At 41.8% G+C, this 26,449-nt stretch overlaps 1 protein-coding gene across 1 annotated transcript; it reads left to right on the top strand.

The window, feature by feature from the left end:
- On the top strand, positions 1-25,404 carry LOC106599349 (cadherin-6). The gene is made up of 12 exons (XM_014190544.3): positions 1-144; positions 8,351-8,686; positions 15,449-15,743; positions 15,960-16,079; positions 16,965-17,138; positions 18,042-18,229; positions 18,422-18,678; positions 19,772-19,908; positions 20,084-20,205; positions 20,863-20,980; positions 21,483-21,734; positions 22,948-25,404. The coding sequence occupies exons 2-12, from the start codon at positions 8,468-8,470 to the stop codon at positions 23,445-23,447; spliced, it is 2,382 nt and encodes a 793-aa protein (XP_014046019.1). The 5' UTR covers positions 1-144; positions 8,351-8,467; the 3' UTR covers positions 23,448-25,404.
- The last annotated feature ends 1,045 nt before the right edge of the window (positions 25,405-26,449 follow it).

Here is a 26,449-nt window from a genome sequence, read left to right as displayed (position 1 = left end):
GGTCCGACAACTTCCAGAGGGAGAGATGCTCATCATGAGCCAGAGAGAGAGAGAGAGAGACCACTCCGTGTTCAGTGTGTCGGTCGCATACAACGGATTCACACAGGCGCACATTGATTGAACTTTCTGCTACGTCAAACCGTGGTAAGTGTCAATGTGTTTTATTTAACTGAAATAGCGGTCGTAAAATATTGTCTTTTTGACGGTCTTTTACAATAGACGAGCACTTTAATGTGTTAAATTGTTCGGTAAACTGCGCTTCCTCCAGTTTGTTAAAAAAAATAGCTGATAACTTCAACAAAGTTGCTTTCATTTGATACTTTATAGCTACACTATCTCATAAATTGGTCTAATTGATCTTATCAGGCTAAAACTTGAATGTTTTCTTGAAAATAAAAATGCACTTGCTATGTGTCGAAAAAGCTGCATATTTTCATGTTCCCTGAATAGTCTGTCATGATACAATCAGACCCCTTCATTTAATCCGATTTAAAGTTATCTATTTTATTTTTTATCTTTGGTGGCAATTATGTCTTTGGTGATAGTGTTGTTTGGCACCGGTGGCTCAAGGTGTGGGTTCCTATTTCATGTTACATGTCAGGGAATTAAATCAAGGCTCCCTTGTAAAATAGATTTTTGTTTATTTTTTTTAGATTAAATCGATTATGATGGCCATGTTTGTTGAATGGTAATGGAAAGTTTCATGATATAGTAGACTACTGTAGGTTACTGTTTATATTGGCATTGTATTAGTGGTAAAGCACTCATAGCCAACAGTGTAAACCTTTTTGTATGTCCTATTACAAATGCTTGGTGTGTTCTGTTTTATTTATTGTTTAGACACTGGCGCTTTATTGCTGTGGACCTGGACATACTCTAATGTAGATGTGGGTGTTACCCTAAATCCAAGTCTAGTCTACCCGTTAGTACAGAGCTGAGGCAAGACACCTGTATCTTACCGTTCTCAGACGGCTATGTCCTACGTGCAGAGCATGCCCCAGGAGTTTGTGAATGATCAATTATGTAAAAAATGAAAATACAGGCAAAACATCGCCCTTTATTTTTCACAGCAATAATTAGAATGTATTTAACCCATGAATTCCAGGTGGTTGCCAAATAGCATTTTTAATGACTAAAATAAATAAATAATTGTGTTAAAGACCAATTAGCCTGTTCAAATTAGTCAAACATTTTTGTGGTGTGTATTCATGAATAAGAAAGTGTAAGTATGACTGATTATTAACACACCTTCTTGAGCACATAGTACTTCATAGCCAACTGTACCAAGACAGGCAATGGGTCTAAATAATTTTCTCTGAATGTTAGTAGCCTGAAATACTGTAATGCTGTTGTAAGAAGCTTGCAATACTGTTGGTTGATGATGATTATCTTATAAATGACCTGTTGTGTGGATGTTGTAAATATACCCAACATTCAACATTCTGAGTGTCTCCAGTACTATACAAAGCCCAGCTCTAAGCTAGTTTCCCAGTTCCCACCCAGGTCACTGTGACCTTTGGAACAAACTGCTTTCCACTGATTACTCCAGTAGAAAAGGATTGGTTATCCTACTGTCTTAAACCTAGATTAAAACAATTATGTGACCCTTCACTATGGGGAATTAGGATTCATTTCTATGTCCACTATGTGAGGTGTTCCAATTGAGTCTCATTTGGAAAATTCACACATCTCTTTAATTGTGCCCTCATGTGGTCACAGAGGAACATGCACACAGGAACGGATGTTCCCATATGGGTTTATTGATCACACAGTACACACCTATCTGTCTCTTGGAATAGCCTTTTTCTTAACTACTTTCATCTTACATGTCTAAAAGTGTTATTGAGAGTGAGTGTGAATAGTACATGCCACCCACTGTATTCTCAGAAGACCTATTCTTTATTCACATCATCCGTCAGCAGTTTCATTTTACCACAACGCAATCCGAGTGCACTCACATTTGTCAAACAGTATAATCGAACTGAATTATTTGAGGTCTGTATGCAAATGTCACTAGAGTTTGTAAATAGTGTTGTATGCTAATTAGCTTGTGTGTCACCTCATTTGACAATGGGCCATTGTCCCATGTGTTTGTCAAGCTAGCGAGAGGTTGGATTGACAAGCACAGGTCTGTCGTCAGTTACACAGGAACTTACCTATAAAGGTGTTTGTGATATTTTTATAGATCAAACTCCTGAAATTTGGGATGACGCCATGAATACTGGTCTTCTGAGAGAACAATGTACTATATCCAAGCCATTGAATAGCATAGGCAGAGCTATAATGAGTTGCTGAATTGTTATATTCAAATGAACAATTACTTTTGACAACAAATCGGCTCTTCTGCCTGGAATAGAAGTATTAAATTGTCTTTCGAAGACAACTTAAGCCCCTTTTCAAACATTTTCATGCACTGTTTGACAGCCATGGCAATTATAGCTTACTTGAGAGGGAGCCTTATCAGCAGTCCGCATGTCTATAACAAGGCCTAATGTTGTCATTAAATCTCTTTTTGTTTTTTAACACTACTGTACCTGGAATAACAAGGACAAAAAGAGTCTAAAATAACAACTTACATTCCCATGATAATCTATCAATGGACTGAAAACACTACATTTAACACACACAAAAATACAATAAATAGTCTTCAAAGATCCGTGAAGGCATAGGAATGAATGTATTATTTTCAGATAGGTTGGTGTACTACCAACTATGAAAACAAGCCCATCGATTTGTTATTGATTGAGAGTTGCAACCTCTAGTACAAGTGTTCTTTGCCACAGGCCTTATTTTGTATCATTGAAGGATTGGCTGTAAATGTGAGTTTGGTGTTTGAAATAGAGAGGAGCTCTTTCCCTGTTAAAGCTAATAGATTGTTTATTTCTTCCCAGTGCAGAATCCCCACCCTGAGGCTAACACGCACGCTGGTGTCATACCCACACACAATCTCTTCTTTCCATTAGAAATGTTAGCTTTATTTGTTTGGTTAGTTCTCAGGCTTTGTCAAGCTTAATTGAAGGTGAAAATACTTCACAGAAAGAGATTTGAAAAGAGGGCATTGATGTAGGAAAGCTAGTTTGAAACATAATTGCTAATGGACCCAGTCGCTCTATTAGAACGGCAGCTTAGTTTTCAGAAACACTTTGCATCTGCCATTTCAATTATTGAATTTAAGAATTGTGGGAAAGAAGGAGAATTTGTTGGTAAAAATGAAAAGCAATGTTTAAATGTTTATTTTATGCTATAGTTTAACCCTTGTATCCATCATCTGCTATGTGTTAACTGAGGCAATAGAGGTATTTGCTCTCCTATTGACCATTTGCAAGACGTTTAGCTGTGTATACAGTTAGGCCTAACATCAAGTAGTTTATTGACCAAACCTGTGGCATAACTTAAGATGGCCAGTGCTTCTTTCACATACATCTTAACCATGATGACACATGTTGACCTCTGGGGGTCATCCAGTGCTTGACCCTGCCCTCTTCCCACTGCACTGCTTTCTCCCAGGGGATTCGTCTTAATGCTGCTCCCCCTTCTGACATGTGTGGGTGTTTACTGTTAACATGGAACAGGGAGTGGAAGGTCAAACATTTTAGACTTGAAATATTGAATATCTCTTCGGCCCAACTCCCAGCCAAATTCTTCTCTTGCATGAGGAAAGTAGGAGTTGGTTGAATATGGACAGTGGTTTTGAATTAGATAATATTATCTAATATTATCTAATTGTTTTCCTATGGTTATGGCAATGGCTAGCAGTGTCATGATTCCTTTATGGTTCATTAGAGAAGCTGGAACACGGCCATAGAACAAGCCTACTGGGCACAGACGTCAATTCAATGTCTATTCCACGTTGGTTCAATGTCATTTGAAACAGTGAAACGACGTGGAAACAACGTTGATTCAACCAGTGTGTGCGCAGTGGGAGGCCCTCTCTCTCACACACACACACACACACACACACACACACACACACACACACACACACACACACACACACACACACAAACAGTAGCTCCACCAGACGCTGGCACATTTGCATTGTAATAGAGAGGCAGCCACATTCCAGTTCCTGGCCACAATGGCGGAGGAAAGCTCTGACTTGAAGACTCCTGCTGGGTCTTTGCACAAGCAGACCATAAAGCTGCCGTTCTCACGCATTCTCCTCCTCCAAGGAGGAACCCAAACAGCCACCCACAACACACACTGGGATACAGTGGGTTACACAGGAAGCGCCATTGACGAAGACGCCATAAATGAAAGACACACACAGGTTAAGAAGGTGTCATCTTCTTTAGTATCCAACACTAAAGCAATGAACCACTACACACGCATGGATGATTGAGGAAACAAAACAGCTTTGGGAGGTCTAAACAACACAAACACACACAAATGTATTTATCTGGAAAACTGTTAGCCGACATCTATGTTTGAGGGGAATTTATTTGTCCTCAAAATGCAATCATGTAGGAAGAGCTTCTGTAGGTACAATGGTGTGGAACTGACATGTGTCCCGCCATTCAAAGACAATGATGGAAACAGGACCAATACATACAGAATCAGAGGTGGCACAATGTAATGAGCATTGCCTCCAAATCACATCATGCCTCTTTTCTGGTTACGTAATTAAGAGGTCCCATCTGGTATGAGCATGACAGCGACCGACGCTCCTTGACAGTAATTGTGTTGGGGCACATGGCAGTTCCATTCAGGAAAACGCACACACTCAACATCTATTATCTCCTCTTGTTAAGATTAGTGCACACATTTTGCTTGGGAGATTATAGTGGGAGTGGGGAGGGACTGGGACCCTTGTAAGTGATGGGAGATGGGAGCAGGGATTAGCACCCATGTTGGGTGACAGTCTTCTCTACTCTGAGAATGCACCATAATAGTTGTACAAGCACAAATCAGACTGCTCAATGCAAATAGGGTCCGTTTTCTTTCTGAAGGGCGGGTTGCTATATTGAATAAGATATGTCAGGTTATCATTCATCATTTAATTTCACTCATTGTTTTTGTTTTCAACGGTACAAAACAAAGAAATAACAGATGTTACCTGAGAGGAGGAAATCTTTATCATTTAGAGCAGACAAGTCAAAGAGTGTTACAAGCAGAGCCAAGAAAAGTGATAGATAATATGGCATCATGAAGTCTATAGTCTAGACAGACTCCCCTCCCTAAACAGACAGATCAATAGGTATTGATGGCCTACTGGTCCCTGGGGAATGACAGTCAGCTGCTTGGTTGCCTATCGCTCCGAGTGGTGGCAACCTGATAGCAGCCCCCCTCCTAACATCCACCACCCAAATGCAATTTACCTTCCAGACATACCTTTTTTATAGCGAAGTTGGATACTGTGGAATAGATATAGAAAAACATGTTTTTCTGGCCTTGGGTGCTTTTAGTGTGCTTCTATTATTTTATATCAGCCTTAGCTGCTGTACCATACCAAATTCATACGCTTTTGTAATACAGTACACATTAAAACTGTTCCAAAAGTTAGTCAACAGCTGATAGTTCCACCTCCATGACTTATTCATTAGCAGTCTGCAGACAGTGTGCATGTTTCTGTGACACAGGAACCCATTAGGTGCCTTTATAAGGCTGCTCTGCCCTGTTGTTGTAGCAGTTCTTTCACCTGTTGACCGCCTTCTCCCTCTCCCTCCTCACACACAGGCAGCCCAGGGCTGACATTCTCCTTTCTTCACCTCTAATTGCTCCTGTGGGACTCATTAGGCTGTGGCTGAGGCAGTCTCATCAGGCTCGCTGAGGCAGTCTCATCAGGATCGCTGAGGCAGTGGCTAAGGCAGTCTCATCAGGCTCGCTGAGGCAGTGGCTGAGGCAGTCTCATCAGGCTCGCTGAGGCAGTCTCATCAGGATCGCTGAGGCAGTGGCTAAGGCAGTCTCATCAGGCTCGCTGAGGCAGTGGCTGAGGCAGTCTCATCAGGCTCGCTGAGGCAGTCTCATCAGGCTCGCTGAGGCAGTGGCTAAGGCAGTCTCATCAGGCTCGCTGAGGCAGTGGCTGAGGCAGTCTCATCAGGCTCGCTGAGGCAGTGGCTAAGGCAGTCTCATCAGGCTCGCTGAGGCAGTGGCTGAGGCAGTCTCATCAGGCTCGCTGTGGCAGTGGCTGAGGCAGTGGCTGAGGCAGTCTCATCAGGCTCGCTGAGGCAGTGGCTAAGGCAGTCTCATCTGGCTCGCTAAGGTAGTGGCTGAGGCAGTGTCATCAGGCTCGCTGAGGCAGTGGCTGAGGCAGTCTCATCAGGCTCGCTGTGGCAGTGGCTGAGGCAGTCTCATCAGGCTCGCTGTGGCAGTGGCTGAGGCAGTCTCATCAGGCTCGCTGTGGCTGAGGCTAAGGCAGTAGCTGAGGCTGTCTGCAGGGTGGCAGAACAGAAGGGGCTGAGCTGCTGTGCTGGGTTCTCACCCCCACCACATGACACAATCTTAAGCCCAGCTCTTCACTCCTGTCACCCCCACAGGTGTTGCTAGTCTATTGGTCCTCGCTCTCCACCCGCCTCCCCGCTGACTCCCCACAGCCTGTCAGACCCCCTCTAACCCCCCTACCCCGCCCTACTCTTCAACACCCTACAGCACAGCCCTCCTACACTTTAAATCTCCCTGCCATGAAATGCAAGGCTTTAAAGGCAGCAGGGAGAGAACGAGTGTCGTGCCACCTGAAGGTCATACTAGATGGTCTAGTAGGTTTGTGTTGCAGTGACATGAGATGGCATGTTGTCCAGAATAGAAGATTGACTTTTCCCCTGTGTATTTCTGAGTCTGTATTATGAATGTAATACTAATCTATATGGTAATGTATATTGGATGCATTTAGATAGATATTGTATGTATCAAATCCAGAATACAGACTGAAATAAATATGATGTGTTATTAATATAATGATTATTCAGCTTAATGTTTAGTAATATTGAGCAGCCTTTGGATGGTTTTAATGTGTTATTTTATTAACGTACAGAGGTAGGCTCCAGTGAATCTTAACCAGTGGCTTGTTCTTTCATCTCACACAAGTTGATATTCAGGCTGTACTGCATGGACCCTTGTCTCTCAGCAGGACCTGTCAATGAATTAGCAGACATGTTGTAGTGGGAATGTATGGGAAGCTATGTGTCTGTGTCCTCTGATATAGTATGTAAAAAAAACATTCTAGATCCAGGTGACTTCCCCCAGCGAGAGACTGTCAGGGGATTTAACAGGTCACAAAGCTGAGGCAAATGGCTCCCGGCTGGTCTGGGGCCTTGACTAATGTGCTTCACTAGGCTAGTCCCACTACTCTACTTTGCAGTTTTCTAGGCCTCACTTCCACACTGATATACACAGGGATTAATCCCCTCAACTGAACTTATAGTAAGAACCCCCAGCCCACGGTCCCCAGTACCCTAGCACACAATTACAACCCCCTGGGGTCCTTTTAACCAGACTGATTCTGACAGCAAATCAATACACTTTAGTATCTGTTGGTACCTTATTCAATTAGTCTAATTCATAAAGCAGGCATAATGGCCCTAATGGAAGAGAGGTTGAAAGGTTGAATGGCAGCAGTAGAAAAGCAACGACATGATTGCAGGAGTTAATCCGCCCATCTTAATTATGTCTTTTAACTGATTCATGGCCTCTGCATCCATCCCTGTCACCGTCAGTGAAGCAGTGTTGATCCTTAGCTTTCTATGCTGATGAGTAGGCACACATTTAATGCCAGCACCGGCACTGTAGATCACACGTCGTAGAGGGGGAAACAGAAATGCACTGAATAGAAAATACATCTGCACTACCCCCCCCTTTCCACTGCAATCACGTTGGCAATTTCCTTGATAAGTAGAAAAGGGGCCGAGGCATGGCTTGACGAGTGAAGCAGCTGATGATTGCTGGTAGCAGGATGCTTCTGTCTGTGTGTGGTTTATATTTCATCTGGTCAGCATGGCATGTTATTAGGTTGTATAACACCAATGCAGATAGTGTTCACAGTAGATACAGAAAAGGACACTACAATAAGTGACATATTGGCTCTGTAAGTGTTCTGTTCTCTAAAATAGAGCAGTTCATGTGGATGTGGACTATCGATTAATTGATTAGTGTGCAAACCCCTTTTAGTTTTTTCTGTGTTAAAGGCTTATTGAAATCAAAGGCATTCCAGTTTTTTCAATTAAGGTTTTCAATAGCATTATTCGATTGTCTGTTTGTTTTCATGCATTGTTTGTACTATCTGTATTCACATCATGATACCCCCTCTTTTCAAAATGGATGGAAATTGGACGGGGAAAAAACTCAATGGGAAACAAAATGATCTCCAGAGTGAAAATTTGTCCCTATAATTGTTTCTCATCTTGCCCTCCACAAGGTTTCTACACAGCCATCAAGGAAGAGGACTATGAGGGTGAAGCCCAGCTCCCTTAAAGGACGTAAAAACCAGCGCAGATAGAGGATTGGCGTTCTGTGCAAATACCACAATTCCACCATGAGGACTTGTTTGCTGACCATGATATGGGCGTGCTTGTCCCTTTATGTGAACTCCACGTCTATTAGCAGGAAGACTGTGTTAGAGATGGGAGGAGAGGAGGACAGAGACGGAGCAAAGGGAGGGAAGCTACTGAAACGTTTCAAACGAGGATGGATGTGGAACCAGTTCTTTCTACAGGAAGAGTACACTGGGAGTGATAAGCAGTACATTGGCAAGGTATGTCCATTAGCCTTCCTTTTGTTTTATTGTTGCCATGCACTTCAGTGTGTGGGGAAAACTCCACTGTCTGCAACTGTTGAATTCCGGCCTTGACACAAAGATAATATGAATATTGAGAAATCTCCCAGAGCATCAAATGCCAATTAGGCTTGGGCGGTATACTGTATATAACGTATGCTGGGGTATTTTGAAATACCGGCGGTAAGATTTTAAAAACCGTACAAAAATTGTCAATTTATTTGACATTTTTGGGGGGTTAGGGGACCATTAAAGCTTGGCTGCGGGGATGCTGCTACACCACTGCTTAACGGTAACACTTTATTTGGATAGTCCATCTGTAGATGCTCTACAGACTATCAGTAACATTTTAACTAACTATCTACTTACTCCTTACCTTAACTTTAGTTGCTAATCAACAGATAGTTTTTTGATAGTATGACCATCTGTAGAGCATCTAGAGAATGAAAATCCAGACTATCCACATAAAGTTTGACCAAGTTAACTATCTATGCTCAGGGCTCCTGCTATGCATTTGGTTTGCTAACTTGCTAGATAAGTGGCTATCTTGCAAGATCAAGCTTCTTGATTACAGCAGAGACAATCAATCCCCTCCTGGATCAAGATCCCTGCTGCCTACATTTGTTTTGTGTGTAAAAAAAAAAAACATATTAAAATAACACCCCGTGTGTGCACTGCCGGTAATACCATATACCCCGGTATGGTACAGGAACGGTATGAAAATCTGGAAACCACCCAAACCTAATATCAATGTCTCAGGCCAGATAAACCTGAGACTATATCCCCCCACGAGGATTGGGATATTCTGATGTACAACAACAGCATGCATTGCCACCTTTACCTCAGATCTCAGAAGACAATAGATAGAGCCATGAATCAGAAGTAGTATTGTGGAGTAGGTAGATGTGGAGATGCCTGCAGCACTGCAGGGGGCCTGTTTTAGAAGACTAGAGATAGAAGAAATACTGGAGCTACTGAGGCCATGTACCCTGTAGTACCCTGTTGTACCCTGTAACCCTCCAGGCTCTTACAGCGAGACCCAGCTTCACAGAGCATGCAGGGAGAGGATCAAGGATGGAGAGAAAAAAGGGCACACGCAGAGTGGGAGAGAGAACGAGAAAGAGAGTGAGATAGGGAGAGAGGAGAGAAAGCCACCACCACCAGTCTTGCATTAGGTTACTCTGTGGAGCCCTGGGGAGTGGAGCAACGCAGTATGGTGGATTATTTCCATATGCCTTGTAGAAAATGATTCACCTTGTCAGGTCCCTCTTTTTCTCCACCAAGCCTGGCTCTGTGCTGCCATGCATATAATAAGATGTTATCTGTCACATGTGATGTTGACTGTTCTGTCCTCTCTGACGGAACTGAACAGCCTTGTTGTGTGTTATAGATGTTCAGGCTAAGACCGCGCGTGAGTCACCATAAAAATTAACCGTTATAATAAAGCATTCCATGCATCATCACATTTCCAGACTTGTAAGTAAGATAGCTTACTATTACTAATGTGATGAGTAAATTGGATAGTCAAAATTTAGGCTAATAATATAACTCAATCACTGTTTGCAAAAAAGACTGTTGCAGTGCATAGTGGAGTAGGCCTAGGCTACAGTGCACGTGGAAAGTATTCAGACCCCTTGACGTTTTCCATAGTTTGTTACATTACAGCCTAATTCTAAAATGGATTAAATACACATTTTTCCTCATCAATCTACACATAATACCGCATAACGACAAAGAAAAAACAGGTCCACCTGTGATTGGACATGATTTGTAAAGGCACACACCTGTCTATATAAGGTCCCACAGTTAACAATGCATGTCAGAGCAAAAATCAAGCAATGAGGTTGAAGGAATTGTCCATAGAGCTCCGAGACAGGATTCTTTCGAGGCACAGATCTGGGGAAGGGTACCAAAGATTTCTGCAGCATTGAAGGTCCTCAAGAACACAGTGGCCTCCATCATTCTTAAATGGAAGAAGTTTGGAACCACCAAGACTCTTCCTAGCGCTGGCCACCCGGCCAAACTGAGCAATCGTGGGAGAAGGGCCTTGGTCAGGGAGCTGACCAAGAACCCGATAGTCACACTGACAGAGCTCCAGAGTTCCAGATGGACAACCATCTCTGCAGCACTCCACCAATCAGGCCTTTATGGTAAAGTGGCCAGACGGGAGCCATTCCTTAGTAAAAGATACATGACAGCCCGCTTGGAGTTTGCCAAAATGCACCTAAAGGACTCTCAGACCATCAGAATCAAGATTCTCTGGTCTGGTGAAACCAAGATTGAACTCTTTGGCCTGAATGCCAAGCATCACATCTGGAGGAAACTTTGCACCATCCCTACGGTGAAGATTGGTGGTGGCAGCATCATGCAGTGGGGATGTTTTTCAGCGGCAGGGACTGGGAGACTAGTCAGGATCGAGGGAAAGATGAACGGAGCAAAGTACAGAGAGATCCTTAACAAAAAACCTGTTTCAGAGCGCTAAGGACCTCAGACTGGGGCGAAGGTTCACCTTCCAACAGGACAACGACCCTAAGTACACAGGCAAGACAACGCAGGAGTGGCTTCAGGACAAGTCTCTGAATGTCCTTGAGTGGCCCAGCCAGAGCCCGGACCTGAAAATAGCTGTGCAGTGACGCTCCCCATCCAACATGACAGAGCTCGAGAGGATCTGCAGAGAAGAATGGGAGAAACTCCCCAAATACAGGTGTGCCAAGTTTGTAGCATCATACCCAAGAAGACTTGAGGCTGTGATTGCTGCCAAAGGTGTTTCAACAAAGTACTGAGTAAAAGGTGTGAATACTTATGTAAATGTGATATTTAAGTTTTGTAGTCTTCATAAATTTGCCAACATTTCTAAAAACCTGTTTTTGCTTTGTCATTATGTGGTATTGAGTGTAGATTGATATGGGGAAAAAAACTATTTAATCCATTTTAGAATAAGGTAACGTAACAAAATGTGGAAAAAGTCAAGGAGTCTGAATACTTTCCAAATGCACAGTATATCAGAGACCTTGGTGTCAGTATTGGCTCTCTATCAAAGTAAAGGTTAAATCAAATGTATATGACTGGAGACATTAGCAGAATCTTTTTAATTACAGGGTAGGCTGTACTCTGCTGAAACTGACAAACAGATCAATAAAAATGACGTTGTCTGCAACTATCTAATAGGTTTACAGAAAAGGGAGACACAAATAAAATATGATCTAACCTGGAGGAGGAAATTATTGTCCAAGAACAAACTTTCAAATGGCACTGACCCAATAATAAAGACAGTGAATATGCGCAATCACCGGGGATATGGCCGATGCTCCGCGGGTGCCAATAAAATAGGCTACCATTCGCTCAATTAAGTTGATCATTTTGATAACTAAATGACAGATTAGAGTCTTTTCATTGTCTTCTCTCTAAAGCAATAGGCATTTGGTTTCCAAACTGTTTTCCTGCAATTATATTTTGAAATTTTGCGATATGCCTGGCTGGGCCTCTCTCAGCTTTTATTTCTTTCATCACATTCACAGTGGGTCAGAAGTTTACATACACTAAATTAGTATTTGGTAGCATTGCCTTTAAATTGTTTAACTTGGGTCAAACGTTTTGAGTAGCCTTCCACAAGCTTCCAACAATAAGTTGGGTGAATTTTGGCCCATTCCTCCTGACAGAGCTGGTGTAACTGAGTCAGGTTTGTAGGCCTCCTTGGGCTCATTCCTTGGGCAACAAGACCATTCAATTTCACCATTTTGTTGACATCCATATTTCTCTTCCTGCAGGCTGCTGATTAGCTGGTAGCTGACGGGCTGGTCCTAGGGCTGGCTGCTGATGGCTGGTCCTGGGGCTGGCTGAGGGTCAATCTCATCCTCTTCTTCCAACTCACTGTCAGATTCCAAATTGACAGAGACATGATCCTCATATTTGGAAAATTCTTCATCTTCCAAAGTGGAAGACGCTCCTTCCACACTAGTTTTTCTCTCTGCAAAATAATTTCTAAGGCCCTCTGAGCAGATATTATTTTTGCCATACTGATTGATTGTGGTAAAGAGCCACACAAGCAAAGCTATTTATTTGTTGTGTCCCTCCCCCAATTTGCACCTGGCCTTGGTAGAGTGTGGGAAAATACAGAATTCTTTACAATGTATCAACATAATGTATTGTAATAACATTTTGCAGGTCCCGCAAGACATTGTGTAGTTTCACACACTACAAAGGGTAAAGAGTGCGAGAAAAGCGGGAGACAGGCAGACAGGCAGGGAGACAGACAGGTTATTGGTGCTGTGTTGAAACAGCAGGTCCAGGGTGGAGGAAGACAGAGTGAAGGCACACAGCAAACCTTTTTGTTTCATTTTTACTTGTTTTCACCTACACACACACACACTTTTCCACACTTTTATTACCCTCGGGTCCAGTGGACCCGAAATCCACTTATGTAATATAAATGTGTAGGGGGGTGCACAGTGAAAGTATGTTATTTTACATGTTCTTCACAGAAAATGAGCCAAGGCCAATGAGTCTCAGGTTTAAAATATAATTCATTGTATCATTTTTATTTTCGTAAACACTGAAAATGGGTCCCACAGACCCGATCACTACACAATGGTTAAAGATAAACACATTTGCTAAGAGTATTATTACATTGATCAATTTACTATGACTTTTCAAATCACCCAACAGAGTTAACTCCAAGTAAATGTTGCATTTTTTCAGCCATTCCTGAACCTGTGACCAAAAACAAGCTACTTAAGGGCAGTACCAAAACAAGTGATCTAATGATTCTGTCTCTTCGCAGCAAAATCTGCAGAGCTGGGATGATTGTTTCCCCCATATATATAACATTCTATTGGTTGCAATAATTTTGTATAATAATTTTAATTGAAAAACTTGTTTTGAGTCTGGCGTCATTTTATGTATCAGTTCATAAACCATGTGCTATGGAATCGGTACATCGAAAATCTCCTCCGAACTATTTTGCAACCTGTATGGTGCAGCTGTAAAAAAAATTTTGGTCCTTAAATTAAACTTTTCTATTTATCACAATTTTCTTTAGCCAATTTTGGTCTTACATTTTGCCATTTAATTCAATTTACTTCAGGAGAAGCTTAGCTTCCCTTAGCCTTATGGAACACCGCCTATGTGCTTAGGTGTACCACCAACATAATTATAGCACTGTTGAAATGCGTATACGTGTGATGCAGTAAAGATGGGACACACACTGAGCATGGTAGAGAATAAAGCCCCATTCTATGCCCATTGCTCAAATTTGCATAATGTCTACTCAGAGGCATGGGAATAAGAGATGAGAGAAACATATGTGCTCAGAGGGGAATTGCAGGTATTATGTGTTACATGTTGGATTTAGGTGATTTTCTAAGACATCTGTGGGAGGCGTCAATCATTCATCCTTTGTCATATCTAGGCTTCATACCATCTTGGCTTTCTTCGTTTTCAAAGACTCTCTCCTTTCTTTCCCTCGATCATTGTCAACTCCTGCTTCATTCAAGTGTGCATGTTCTGAGACTGCCTTGTACTTTGACAATTACCTGGCTTGCTGTGTGTTTTCAATGACAGTGATAAGAGGGCATTGAGAGTGCACTGGGATGTTCACTAATTAATTCAGTGAATCTCTGTTTGGATTGGTGTACTACTGTATAATCTCTAGCAGTTTAGATAGACAAAGGGACCTGGAGAGGTAGATAATATACTGTTTGACAGATAAATGGGTAGGTATTAAATGTGTGTACTAAATAACATATAACCTTTATAAGCCAGGTATGGTGGTACAGAGAAACCGGAGCGTTACTTTTTAGATTTTTAGTCCTAATACAAATCAAGACGTTGTCAGCAAAGCAAGACCGTATTAAGGAAAGACAGAATGAGTCACTCACCATCAGCACCCGTCACCTACCCTACCTGTCTCTCACACTCCTCCTCACAACCCATCAACTGTCACACCATCTAATGCAAACTGTAAATCTGTTGGTGTTTTACTAGCTGAGTTGGGGTCAATTCCATGTTCATTCCTGTCTGTTAAATTAGATAGGGAGTTTCCCCATTGGCGTGCTAGTCCAATCCCTAAATGGACTTCAATATTTATATGGAATAAACCCTAGGTCTGTTGAACGCAATCCTGCAGCAACAGGAAATGTTCATTATTATGGGGCGTCAGGTAGCCTAGTGGTTAGAGTGTTGGACTTGTAACTGAAAGGTCGCAAGATTGAATCCCTGAGCTGACAAGGTAAAAAAATCTGTCATTTTGAACAAGCAAGATAACCCACTGTTCCTAGGCCGTCGTTGAAAATAAGAATTTGTTCTTTACTGACTTGCGTAGTTAAATAAAGGTAAAAAAAAAATGTTTTATGTAGATTATAATTAATAGTATAGAACATGAAGGCCTGCACACTGTTAAAGCTCCCAATTCACCGATTTATTGAGAACGTTTTGATCCGAAACAGATCTTCGTTCGTTGATTATAATTCATTTAACATTTTTGTAGGGGTTGATAGATTTTCCGCTAGGGCAAATCAAGTCTTACATTTTAAAGTTGAAATTAGACTTCAGAAGACTTTTTAAACCTTGAATACACTACAAGTTTGCATTTCCTGCCGTGCAGGAAAATTCTCAGCAACAAAAGAGTGATGAAATTAAGATCCTACATCTGTAGTATACATCTGGTATTTGCCTTGCTGAGTTCAGGCCCCATTTCTCCAAGGAGACAAATATGTTGACTATGCTTTTGATTTTCTATGGCAGCTTCAATCTGACATTGACAAGGGGGATGGAACCCTGAAGTACATTCTAACCGGGGACGGGGCTGGAGACATATTTACTATTGATGAAAACAATGGTGACCTCCATGCTAATAAGAGACTGGACAGAGAGGAGAAGGCCTTCTATACCCTCCGAGCCACCGTGGTCAACAAGAACACAGGCCTGAAACTGGAGCCTGAGACAGAGTTCATCGTTAAACTTCACGATATCAATGACAATGAGCCTAAATTCGCAAAGGAACTTTACACTGCCAGTGCACCTGAGAGGTCTAATATAGGTATGTGCTCTTTCACTTTAATTTGACTTTTGACATGACAAGGTCATGACCTTTCAATTTATGTTTTAACCTTTGATGATTAAAGATAAGTAACATTTCAAGGTCAATGGTGCCTTAAAGTGTCAAATATTTTGTTTGCTTTTCTTTGAACCATGAATGGTTTTGACAGTTGATGTGAGTTCATATTCATCCTCAGCTATTATCTTCCGTTCTCAGGTACTTCAGTCACCCAGGTAACAGCCACGGATGCAGATGACAGCATGTACGGGAACAGCGCTAAACTACGATACAGTATCAGCCAGGGGCACCCATACTTCTCTGTGGACCCAAACACAGGTCTGTCTGTCCGTCTGTTTGTTTGTTTGAACCACCAGCAATGCTCTTTTATTCCTCAAAGCAATTATTACTACAATGAAGAGAGAGAGAGACGGTAATGTAATGTTCAGAGTCAGACTGACAGAGCCATTGCTATTCTCTCAGCCCCCTGTGCATTTTCCAAAGTACACTGAAACATTTAATAATTTCTAATGTGCACTCTGGAACATCCTGTCACTCGTTCTGTGTTTAAACAAATGGAAACAATAAAAGCCTCCAACTGGCAGATTATTGTGTGGCTTAACAACGATATGGTTTATCCCTGATGTGACATGGAAGATGATGTCCCCATCACACCAGAGGACATGAAATCCCAAGCTTTGGAAAAAAAGAGATGTTTCTGAGAGTTTATCTGAAAACAGTCATATTGCAGATGATAGAACCCATTCACAGAAACAAAACGAGCCAGGCCAGATGGTCTTGTGTGCTATCTAATGGAAGGTCGGGGTGGTTGCCATTTTTTACTGTTCCATAAAAATAATTAGGTTACATACCAGTATTAAATGTTTCTCATTAAATCCAAGCACAAGGTCTTAGCCATGTGAAACGGTTGTGGTGACCATTTCTTTGCAAGAGGTGCTTCTTTTCTAACAGTTATTAGTTACATTATTCCCATTGGTAGTTGTAACTACAGTAGTTTCTGATGCAGTATTTAAATAAAGGACATGTACATAAATTAGGTCACTCTAGCTATACCCACATCACTTAAGTCTGTTTGGCATGGTGGCACCTTGAGCAATCCCTACAGGACCAGAGAAGGATAAATGTTCTTAGCTAACTCATTAACAATACATCTCATTATATTATATGACACATGAATATTGTATTCTTCTGGTTTGTCCTCAGGTATCATCAGGACAGCCCTGGGGCCTGGAGAGATGGACCGGGAGAAGCGGGAGCACTACCAGGTGGTGATTGAGGCCAAGGATATGGCGGGCCAAAGGGGAGGCTTAACTGGAACCACCACAGTCAATATCACCCTGACCGACGTCAACGACAACCCCCCACGCTTCTCTCAGAGTGAGTAGAAGACTAAGAGTGAGGCACAATGACTGGAATTATACTGGTGGTTGAAGTATTCATAGTAGTCCTAGTATAAGTGGTAGTGTCAGTGTACTGTGTGTGGAAGTGTGTCCGTCTTATATAGGGTTAGCTGTGATTAAATTGCAATGCCGGGTCCCACGAAGTGAATCATCTTGATAATCCTGATTAGATGAGCAGCGTAATACTGAGTGTCTCTCTCTCTCTCATGCTCTCACACACGCACACACACAAATGAGAAACATCCCGGAATCTGTTTGACTTTGACAGATTGCTTTCTTCATTGCTATTCTGTTAAAGTCCAGTGGTTGGATGGTGGATAACTAAAGGGGAAGAAACTTCTGATACACACACAGTGTGAGATATGCCTTCTCACATCTCTCTCTCCACCTTGTCAGTTGATGACACCTTACAGCAGGGGGCTTACACCCCCAGTCAGCACCATGCTAGGGGAAACAGAAACTGTCTAATTGGTCACCATGAGCACAAGGTTAATTCACCACTAACACTGCTGCAGGGTAGTGATACAGGCTCACAGGCTCACTAACAATCTGAATTGTTAAATGTGTTAGCATCAGAAACATGGTAGTGTTGAGGAGAAGCTGGCACCAAAAAAAACACTCACTCACCATGCCAGAGGAAGACAAACAACCTCTTCTATTTGTCACAAGCTTATGCAATTCTGTTCATGGTTCCAGGCTGTCTTGGCTCCGTTTCGTTAAGACACTTTCCTTATACTCTCCAACATAATTAGTGACACAAATGGTGAAATGGGAGTGAATGCTACAAATGCAAATAGTCTAATATGAAGTATCTCAAAGTTTAATTTGTTAGAACATCCGTTGATTTACATACAGTATGTGTGTCTGTTTGGGATTCCAGGTATATATCAGTTCAGCGTTCCAGAGTCTATAAAAACTGGAATCCCAGTTGGGAGAATCAACGCAGTAGATAAAGACCTTGGGAAGAATGCGGAGATGTACTACAGTGTTGTCAGTGGGGATGGCTTGGACATGTTCGATGTCATCACGGACAAAGACTCACAGGAAGGCATCATTACTGTTCTAAAGGTAATATCTGTTATCCCTGTGAATGACAAAGATAGTCAGCCAAAACTATAGGGCATATATACCCTATTATCAGCCCGGGATAGGCCTGAGGTCATTAGACCATCAGAAACGCTTTTATCAAAATACATTTGTACTGCATCATTACAAAACATGAGTCATCTTTTATGTTCTACTGTGTCCCTGTCCCTGCAGCCATTGGACTATGAAAAGACCCGATCCTACACACTGGAGATCCAGGTACAGAACACTCAGACCTTGGACACTCGCTTCCTGGGGTACCTACCCACCAAGGACATGGCCACAGTTAGGATCGGCATAGAAGATGTGGATGAGCCTCCTCTGTTTGAGAAAGCCAGCTACGTGATGGAGGTGAAGGAGGATGCAGCCATGGGTACTGCAGTAGGGTCTGTCAGGGCTATGGACCCGGATGGATACAACAGTCCAGTCAGGTTAGTTAGAGCACTGCTTTGTTTTCCCCTCCAGCCCACCCATTCAGTTCTCCTGTACGTACCACCCACACCAAGGTCATGGGGAGATTGGTTATAATCATTTGTATCAGGGGTCATTTGATGAGTGTTAAAGGTTGTGTTACAGTATTTTTTTTTAAATGTAGAAGGATTAGAGTTGAATTTGCCATCTCATTAAATTTGGAGTCGAGAATACGTTGTGTCCATAGAAAGACTAATGAGTGAAGGACAAGCTGTGTGTTTTGTTTATCTCCACACACACACACACACACACTTTTTTAGTGAGTTCTTATCAATGTCCAAAGTCCCTTAATTACCACTCCTCATGGAAATACACTGAAAGGGCATTCCAGGATACATTTAATTAGATCATTGCGTAATCCGCTGGATGATCAAACTGATGGGGCTGGTCTGTTCTGTGCCTCTGTTCAGGGCTGTTTTCCTTCCAGGCCAGTCAGGGTAAAGAAGAAAGGGAGGAAAATAGAGTGATTTAAGTCCCATTGGCTGTTTAGGGCAGATCCCCAGGGTGTGCAGTATTCAGAATAATTTTGTGAATACACAGAGAGGGCAGGAAAGACTAATTCCGTGCAAAGGGTTGTCAAGTGCAGCAGTAGAGGTTGTAGGGGTGTCATAGTCGTGTGTGTAGGTGGCAGGGAAGTCAGGCGCAGGAGAAATCAACTTGGTTAAACTGGAGTAGTTTTATTAACAAAAACTAACTCTAAAACCAACGTACAAAAATAACATGGGTAAAAATAACCCATCGCACACCGATACAACATACACGAGTACATAACATACAAACAATCACTGACAAGGACATGAGGGGAAACAGAGGGTTAAATACACAACATGTAATGAATGGGATTGGAACCAGGTGTGTAGGAAGACAAGACAAAACCAATGGAAAATGAAAAACTGATCAATGATGGCTAGAAGACCGGTGATGTCGACCGCCGAGCACCACCCGAACAAGGACGGGCATCGACTTCGGCAGAAGTCGTGACAAGGGGAATGGAAGAAAATACTCCATGCTTTTATTTGTTCTTATATCGATATTTGTATGCCTATTTTACAGGTACTCCATTGATCGTCGTACTGATCTAGACAGGCTTTTCAACGTGCATTCTGGGAATGGGTCCATATTTATCATAAGACCTCTTGACCGAGAAGAAGCTGCCTGGCACAACATTTCTGTTATCGCAACAGAGTTCAGTAAGTCTTAGCTTTATCATGCACATGAATTCACAATACAAACAATTCTACCAAGGCTATGGAGTTCAATGATTATATTCTGTCCTTTGTTGAAACATAAAAAAACTAAAATCATGCATAATTATTTATTGCAATTATTATACATTGTTGTGATGTGTATGTTTTCTACACACAGACAAACCTCTGCAGACCAGTTGGGTGCCTGTTTATGTCCGTCTTCTAGATGTCAACGACAACGCACCCAAGTTCGCCTCTTTCTACGAGACATTTGTTTGTGAAAAGACTAAGGCTGGGCAGGTACAGAACACGGATCCTCCACTTACGTCCCATGATAGAATAACATGATTTGAATATTCTAGCTGCTATAATTACGTCCATATCCTAGTGACATCTAGAGGTGCTACAATAGGTACAGTATATGCCCAGGAATACCCATGTATGTAAATGGTGATAAAGCATTGTGATGAGTACTGCAGTCCTCTGGGGTAGCGATTGGTCTCCAGGGTCTACTTTGTGAGGCGGCTGATGAGATAATCTATCATGGCAGCACAAGGCAGGTGACAGTAGCTGTCACACATCAAGGGCATGTTTAAATAGGTGCCCAGCACACGCCTTCTCCTCTACTCCCTCGCCTTTCATCCTTCTGTCATTATTCATAATCATAAATTCACTGAGGTGTTTGTGTTTGCTGTGCTCCTGTTTACCAAGCAAGATCCCTTGAGAGGACTCAATAAAATCATCCACAATATATCTTCCACAATGGTTATTTACGCCAGCGATTAAATAAACATATCAATCTGTTTGGTCTATATAGATGGTCTATATCCTAGAAGTTTAGCCTCCAATTTTTCCTCTGATGTCACAAACCAGGGGAACCAAACTGTTTTTGCTATCTGAGAGCACACAGATTGTTTGTTTGTTTTTTATCAATCTGTTTGTTTATCCCGTAAACAGAAGATCCAGACGGTGAGTGCTGTGGATGCAGATGACCCGGTGGGTGGACACAAGTTCTTTTTCAGTCTGGCTATGGAGGGGGCTTACAGAGGCAACTTCACAGTCAAAGACAATGGCGGTGAGTACTGTACTGTAGGATATTTTGGGGTCTCTATCACACCAGTCATCACCTGATATTATAGTGAAGAAGACCAAGAAGGAGAGTGATGAAGTGCTGCATCAGATGACCTGGCCTCCACAATTACCCGACCTCAACCCAATTAAGATGGTTTGGGATTAGTTGGACTGCAGAGTGAAGGAAAAGCAGCCAACAAGTGCTCAACATATATGGGAACTCTTTCAAGACATTTTAGAGAAGCATTCCAGGTGAAGCTGGTTGAGAGAATGCCAAGAGTGTGCAAAGCTGTCATCAAGGCAAAGGGTGGCTACTTTGAAGAATATAAAATATATTTTGATTTGTTTAACACTTTTTGAGTTATACATTCCATATGTGTTATTTCATAGTTTTGCTGTCTTCACTATTATTCTACAATGTAGAAAATAGTAAAAATAAAGAAAAACCCTTGAATGAGTAGGTGTCCAAACTTTTGACTGGTACTGTATGTTGTTTCCCTCCCTAGATAACACAGCTGGCGTCCTAACCCGGCGCTCCAGCTACAGCCAACTGCACAAGAGCATCTACCTGGTTCCTGTGGTGATCACGGACGGGGACTTCCCCATGCAGAGCAGCACGGGGACGCTGACGGTGCGCGTGTGCACCTGCGACCGCGAGGGCAACATGGAACTGTGCAACGCCGAGGCCCAGACCAGCTCAGCTGGACTCAGCACCGGGGCCCTGGTGGCTATCCTGCTGTGTGTCATCATCCTCCTCAGTGAGCATAGCTGTCTGTCTTTCTGTGTGTCGGTCCGTCAGTCTCTGACGCATCTCCATCTCCAATTTAGTCATTCATATTAATGTATGCAAACTGTTTGGAAAATATGTCTTTAATAAGAAATTCCACAGGTTATAGTGTAATTCAATTTGCCCCTTCTGTATATCACACACACACACACACACACACACACACACACACACACACACACACACACACACACACACACACACACACACACACACACACACACACACACACACACACACACACACAGGCGCTTCTAAGAAAAGCCCTACATTTCCCAGTAGATAGCCTATTTCACTCTTGGCTGTCTACAGTAAAAGTGTTATATATAGAGGATCAAAACAAGTCTGAGGGGATTGAGATTGTGGACAGGATAGTAATTCAACAGGACTGGCAGTAAAATTAACCTTTTATACACCAGGAGTTACTTTAATAAAACATGGAATGCAATTACCCCAATATATTACTTCAGCACCATTAACTACATATACAGTGTAATGGAAATGCAATTATTTAAAGGTGCAATATGCAGAAATCTATCCAACATTTCGTAGTTTCTAAAATACTAATAGTTAAACTGAAATGAGGCTATGTGACAAAATAAGCATTGTATAGTGTAGAGAATCATTGTACCATCTAAACCACTCTGAAATATATTTACAATAAACAAAAATATTGTATTTTCAGCTGTTTGAAGCTGGTCTACAAAAACAAAATTCAAAGACGCAACAACGAAACTTGAGAACGGGAAGCATAGAAATAGCACACATAGATCAGATCTATTACTTATTAGACTTGCATTCAATGAGAATGACATATCTATTACTTACATTTCTATATTTGGTCGGGTCGCCTAAAAAGTTACATATGGCAGCTTTAAAATGTGGCACTATTCTTGGTTATTTATAAGTTAGTAGTTGCAATCTCATTGCGATGTTGGAATTAAAACATTTTTCAGCATCTCTACTGCAGTCGTTTCTAAATTGTTACTGGGCTGTGGATGCATGAAGCAGGCCGTGTTCTAATGCAGTGTTCACTGCAGCATGAGCAGCAAGATAATATGAAATCCCCCAGCCCTGAACAGCAAACCTCTCTCTAACGCTGACTCTCCATCTCTCCCTCTTTCTCTATGTGTCCATCTCTGTCTCTGTCCCTGTCTGACTCTTTCTCCCTGTTTATCTCTCAGTGATCATAGTGCTGTTTGCTGCTCTGAAGAGGCAGAAGAAGAAGGAGCCTCTGATCATCTCTAAAGAGGACGTGCGAGACAACGTGGTCAGCTACAATGACGAGGGGGGCGGAGAGGAGGACACCCAGGCTTTCGACATCGGGGCTCTGCGTAACCCCGAGGCCATCGAGGAGAGTAAGCAGAGGCGGGACATCATCCCTTCGGGCACTCTGTACCCCCCTATCAGACGGACAGCCATCCCGTCGCGGGACAACGCAGACGTCCGGGACTTCATAAACCAGCGGGTGCAGGATAACGATAGTAACCCCACTGCCCCCCCTTATGACTCTCTGGCCACATATGCCTATGAGGGAACCGGCTCAGTGGCTGAGTCTCTGAGCTCCTTGGGGTCAGCATCCTCTGAAGGGGACCAGGACTACAACTATCTCAGTGACTGGGGGCCCCGCTTTAGGAAACTGGCTGACATGTACGGGGCTGAGGACAGCGACCGTGAATCCTAACACACCACCTGAACTGTTTCTGGGTGGGAGCTAGGAGGATGACCTATGAACTATGACTGACTGTAATCTGTCTTCTCAGAAAAGAGGATAAATGTTGCAGCCCAAGTTTTTTACAAAGTGCCCTTTTATTCCTTCCAACTCAGTAGGCCATAGTCCTTTCTGATGGCCAGACCAGACAGAGACTGTGCAGCTGTGTGGATTTTTTTTACTGCAAGGCCGACCTTTGAAGAGAGGATGAACTTTAGTCCCTCAGTTGAAGTTAAGAGCCGGAGTTCAGTGTCAAAAAAAACTATAAAAAGATACATTTATTTTTCATTTCTGTTTACGTCTGTCTCTCTATGCTGCATTGGAAGGAAATACAACACTGATTACACATTTCTCTGAATACTTCTGTGTATTCTTAAGTGATATCTCCTTTAGTTCCTCTGTACTGTTACTGAAGTGCAGTATGTTGTACTTGGTATATTTGTGTGTTTTAGTGAAATGGAACTTTGCTTTTCCAGGAACAAGGAACTGGAATTGAACATATCTTAAGATATTCTTCATACCTTTTTTTGAAAAGTCCAAATTCTTAAAAAGGAAGGAAAGCCCAGCACCAAAATAAAACATTGCTTCATGAATGTTTACGGAACTGAAGAATGGACAGCCACTCTGTACATATGCTCTATTCCTCTATCAAGCCTTCTGTTACACAGACAGTTCACTATCTTAGAGCAACTCTCTGAAGACGTGATTTGACACAAGAACTGTATGTATCTATCTCTGTACATGATGATAACTGAAGAAATGGAGGGAAATGAGGAACGATGCACCAAGATTTACAGTGAATTTCAGCAACATCTGACAACATTAGCATAATCCATCATCAGTCAATCATCATCAATCAATCATTGTCATATTAGACGCGATTGTTCCAACAATATACACACACATGTGGCTTACTTACATCAAGTTAGCACAAAAAAGCCTTCAAGGTGAATGAACATGTCATTCATATTATCTTACATAACAGTACTTACCAAGGAAAACAATCATTCTTAAACACAATATCCAAGTCATGCATTTGATTAGCTAAAACAACATGTAGATTCAGCATTGGATTGGAAGTGCTGTCACAAAGTACAGGGAGTTTTATCTGTAGGTGGGGAAAGATTACTTCATGTTATTATTAAATATGGATCTTAAAAAGCCATTGAAAAGGTCATTTTGAAGCAACTGCAGAGAAGGATGTTGCAGTGAAGAACAGATAGTCTACCTTTCTGTGTTCATAATACAGTTCATACCTACAGAGAGAAAGCATTTACATTAAGAATGAACTAACACCTTTGAAATGAACCAAAACTACAAAAAGCATCTGAAGTAAATATATTTCATTTAGCCATAATGTGTTGGCTAATTGTTCTGTTCTCTCTGTGCCAATATTGGATGGTAATGCTTTTCACTCTGAACTCATCACACTAAATAGCTAAGCGAACATAAGCAGTCACTCCAAAACAACTTAAACATTAAAGAAGCAAAGACGGGATCCAAAGGATCAATTACAGCTGATCTGTGCTTCAACATTAAAAGTTTGGCGGATAATGATGTGTTTTGTTTGGGCTACATCATTCTGATTTGACATCAGGACTTTTGTCAGTAAAATTGTTTGACTAAATAATGGTAAATACTGTGGTTGAAACAGTGCTTTGTTGCAGTGATTTGGGAGCGTAGCGGATGTTCATGATGTATTACTTTGCTTTTTATATTGTGATTTAAAAAATATATATATATTTATAGGACACATGCTGAATTAATGTTCTTGAAACACAAGCGTCCAGCCAATATCACTGTTTTTGATGTCTTTTGGAGGTGTACAATTGTATGTTGATACTACGGCTACAGTACATGTTATATTATGATGTATTACCAATTGTCCAATTTTATCATAATAAACTTTTCCAGTAAACTACAAAATAAATGATTTTATTTCATTATCACCTCTTAGCTGTAAAGTCCCCTGTTTAGGGGACCTGCATGGTTCTGGTCCGGGTTTCGACCAATATTTTTTATAATAAATTGATCTGTGGACACCGTAGATCGAAATGAATAGCCCTGCTTCCCACGGACACAGTCGTCTATTTGTTGTGCCTGTGTGATGTAGGATGGGAAATCTGTAACCACTTGAAGCTGTGATGTCCCTCCTACCATTTCAATCGCTCTTCCGACTGTTAATCAACTCCTGGCTGAACCCTACATCACAGCCACTGACAAAGCACATGCCTGCAATCCTTACATCGTAGCGCAGCAGGAGAGAGTGGTTTCGTCACTGTAGTACAGAGATCGATTTATAGCCATTAATCTAAAATAATCCATTGATTTTAAACAAAAAGCACTGTTTCTGTTTGTCATAGATGGACAAGATTAATATGATGGGGGGCAGATGTTTTGATCAAGAGAGACCTTCATAGAATATGCAAATGTTCTCTAACACTAAACATACAAATATGTATTTTACAGGTATAAGGATATTTAATATTTGTATTATATTTGTACTGTGTACTTGAGCTTGTCTCCTCGAAAGTGACTACACCTCAGTAATGCATAACAATTTTTAACAGAAAGGTGAGATTTGGACCTTTCTTGTAGTATGCAGCATTACTAGTTATTGTTTATGGTCCTCTCATGATAAATAAAGACTTTTGTGGATTACGTAGATTACATTTTAGATTACATGTTCATACATGTTGAGCGATGCTTTAATAGAAATGTTTCAAAACCCATTTCCCTACTGTCCATAGGAGCTCAAGGCATTTGCAACCTGCCAGTAACTAAAAGGAGAGAGAGACCCACATCAGTTTCCACCAGCTAAATATCATGCAACACAATGAGCTGGCCAAAAGCACATCAACTCTAGCCACCATATCACATTAGCACCGACATTAGTGCTAAGAGATGTAACTTTGCATTGGTAAAAGAACAGTGCATTGCCAGTCCAGTTTTATTAGGCCTAGCCATTTCTTCTC

This window comes from Salmo salar, chromosome 03 (assembly GCF_965601325.2).
Source record: "Salmo salar chromosome 03, fSalSal1, whole genome shotgun sequence".
Taxonomy (NCBI): domain Eukaryota; kingdom Metazoa; phylum Chordata; class Actinopteri; order Salmoniformes; family Salmonidae; genus Salmo; species Salmo salar.
This window is presented reverse-complemented; position numbering and strand designations above follow the sequence as displayed.

Bases quoted from the DNA above. Each gene is read 5' to 3' on its own strand.
- LOC106599349 (XM_014190544.3), top strand. From the start codon at position 8,468: ATGAGGACTTGTTTGCTGACCATGATATGGGCGTGCTTGTCCCTTTAT. The intron at 18,679-19,771 runs GTTAGTTAGAGC...CCTATTTTACAG, and splicing joins GGATACAACAGTCCAGTCAG to GTACTCCATTGATCGTCGTA. The intron at 19,909-20,083 runs GTAAGTCTTAGC...TTCTACACACAG, and splicing joins TGTTATCGCAACAGAGTTCA to ACAAACCTCTGCAGACCAGT.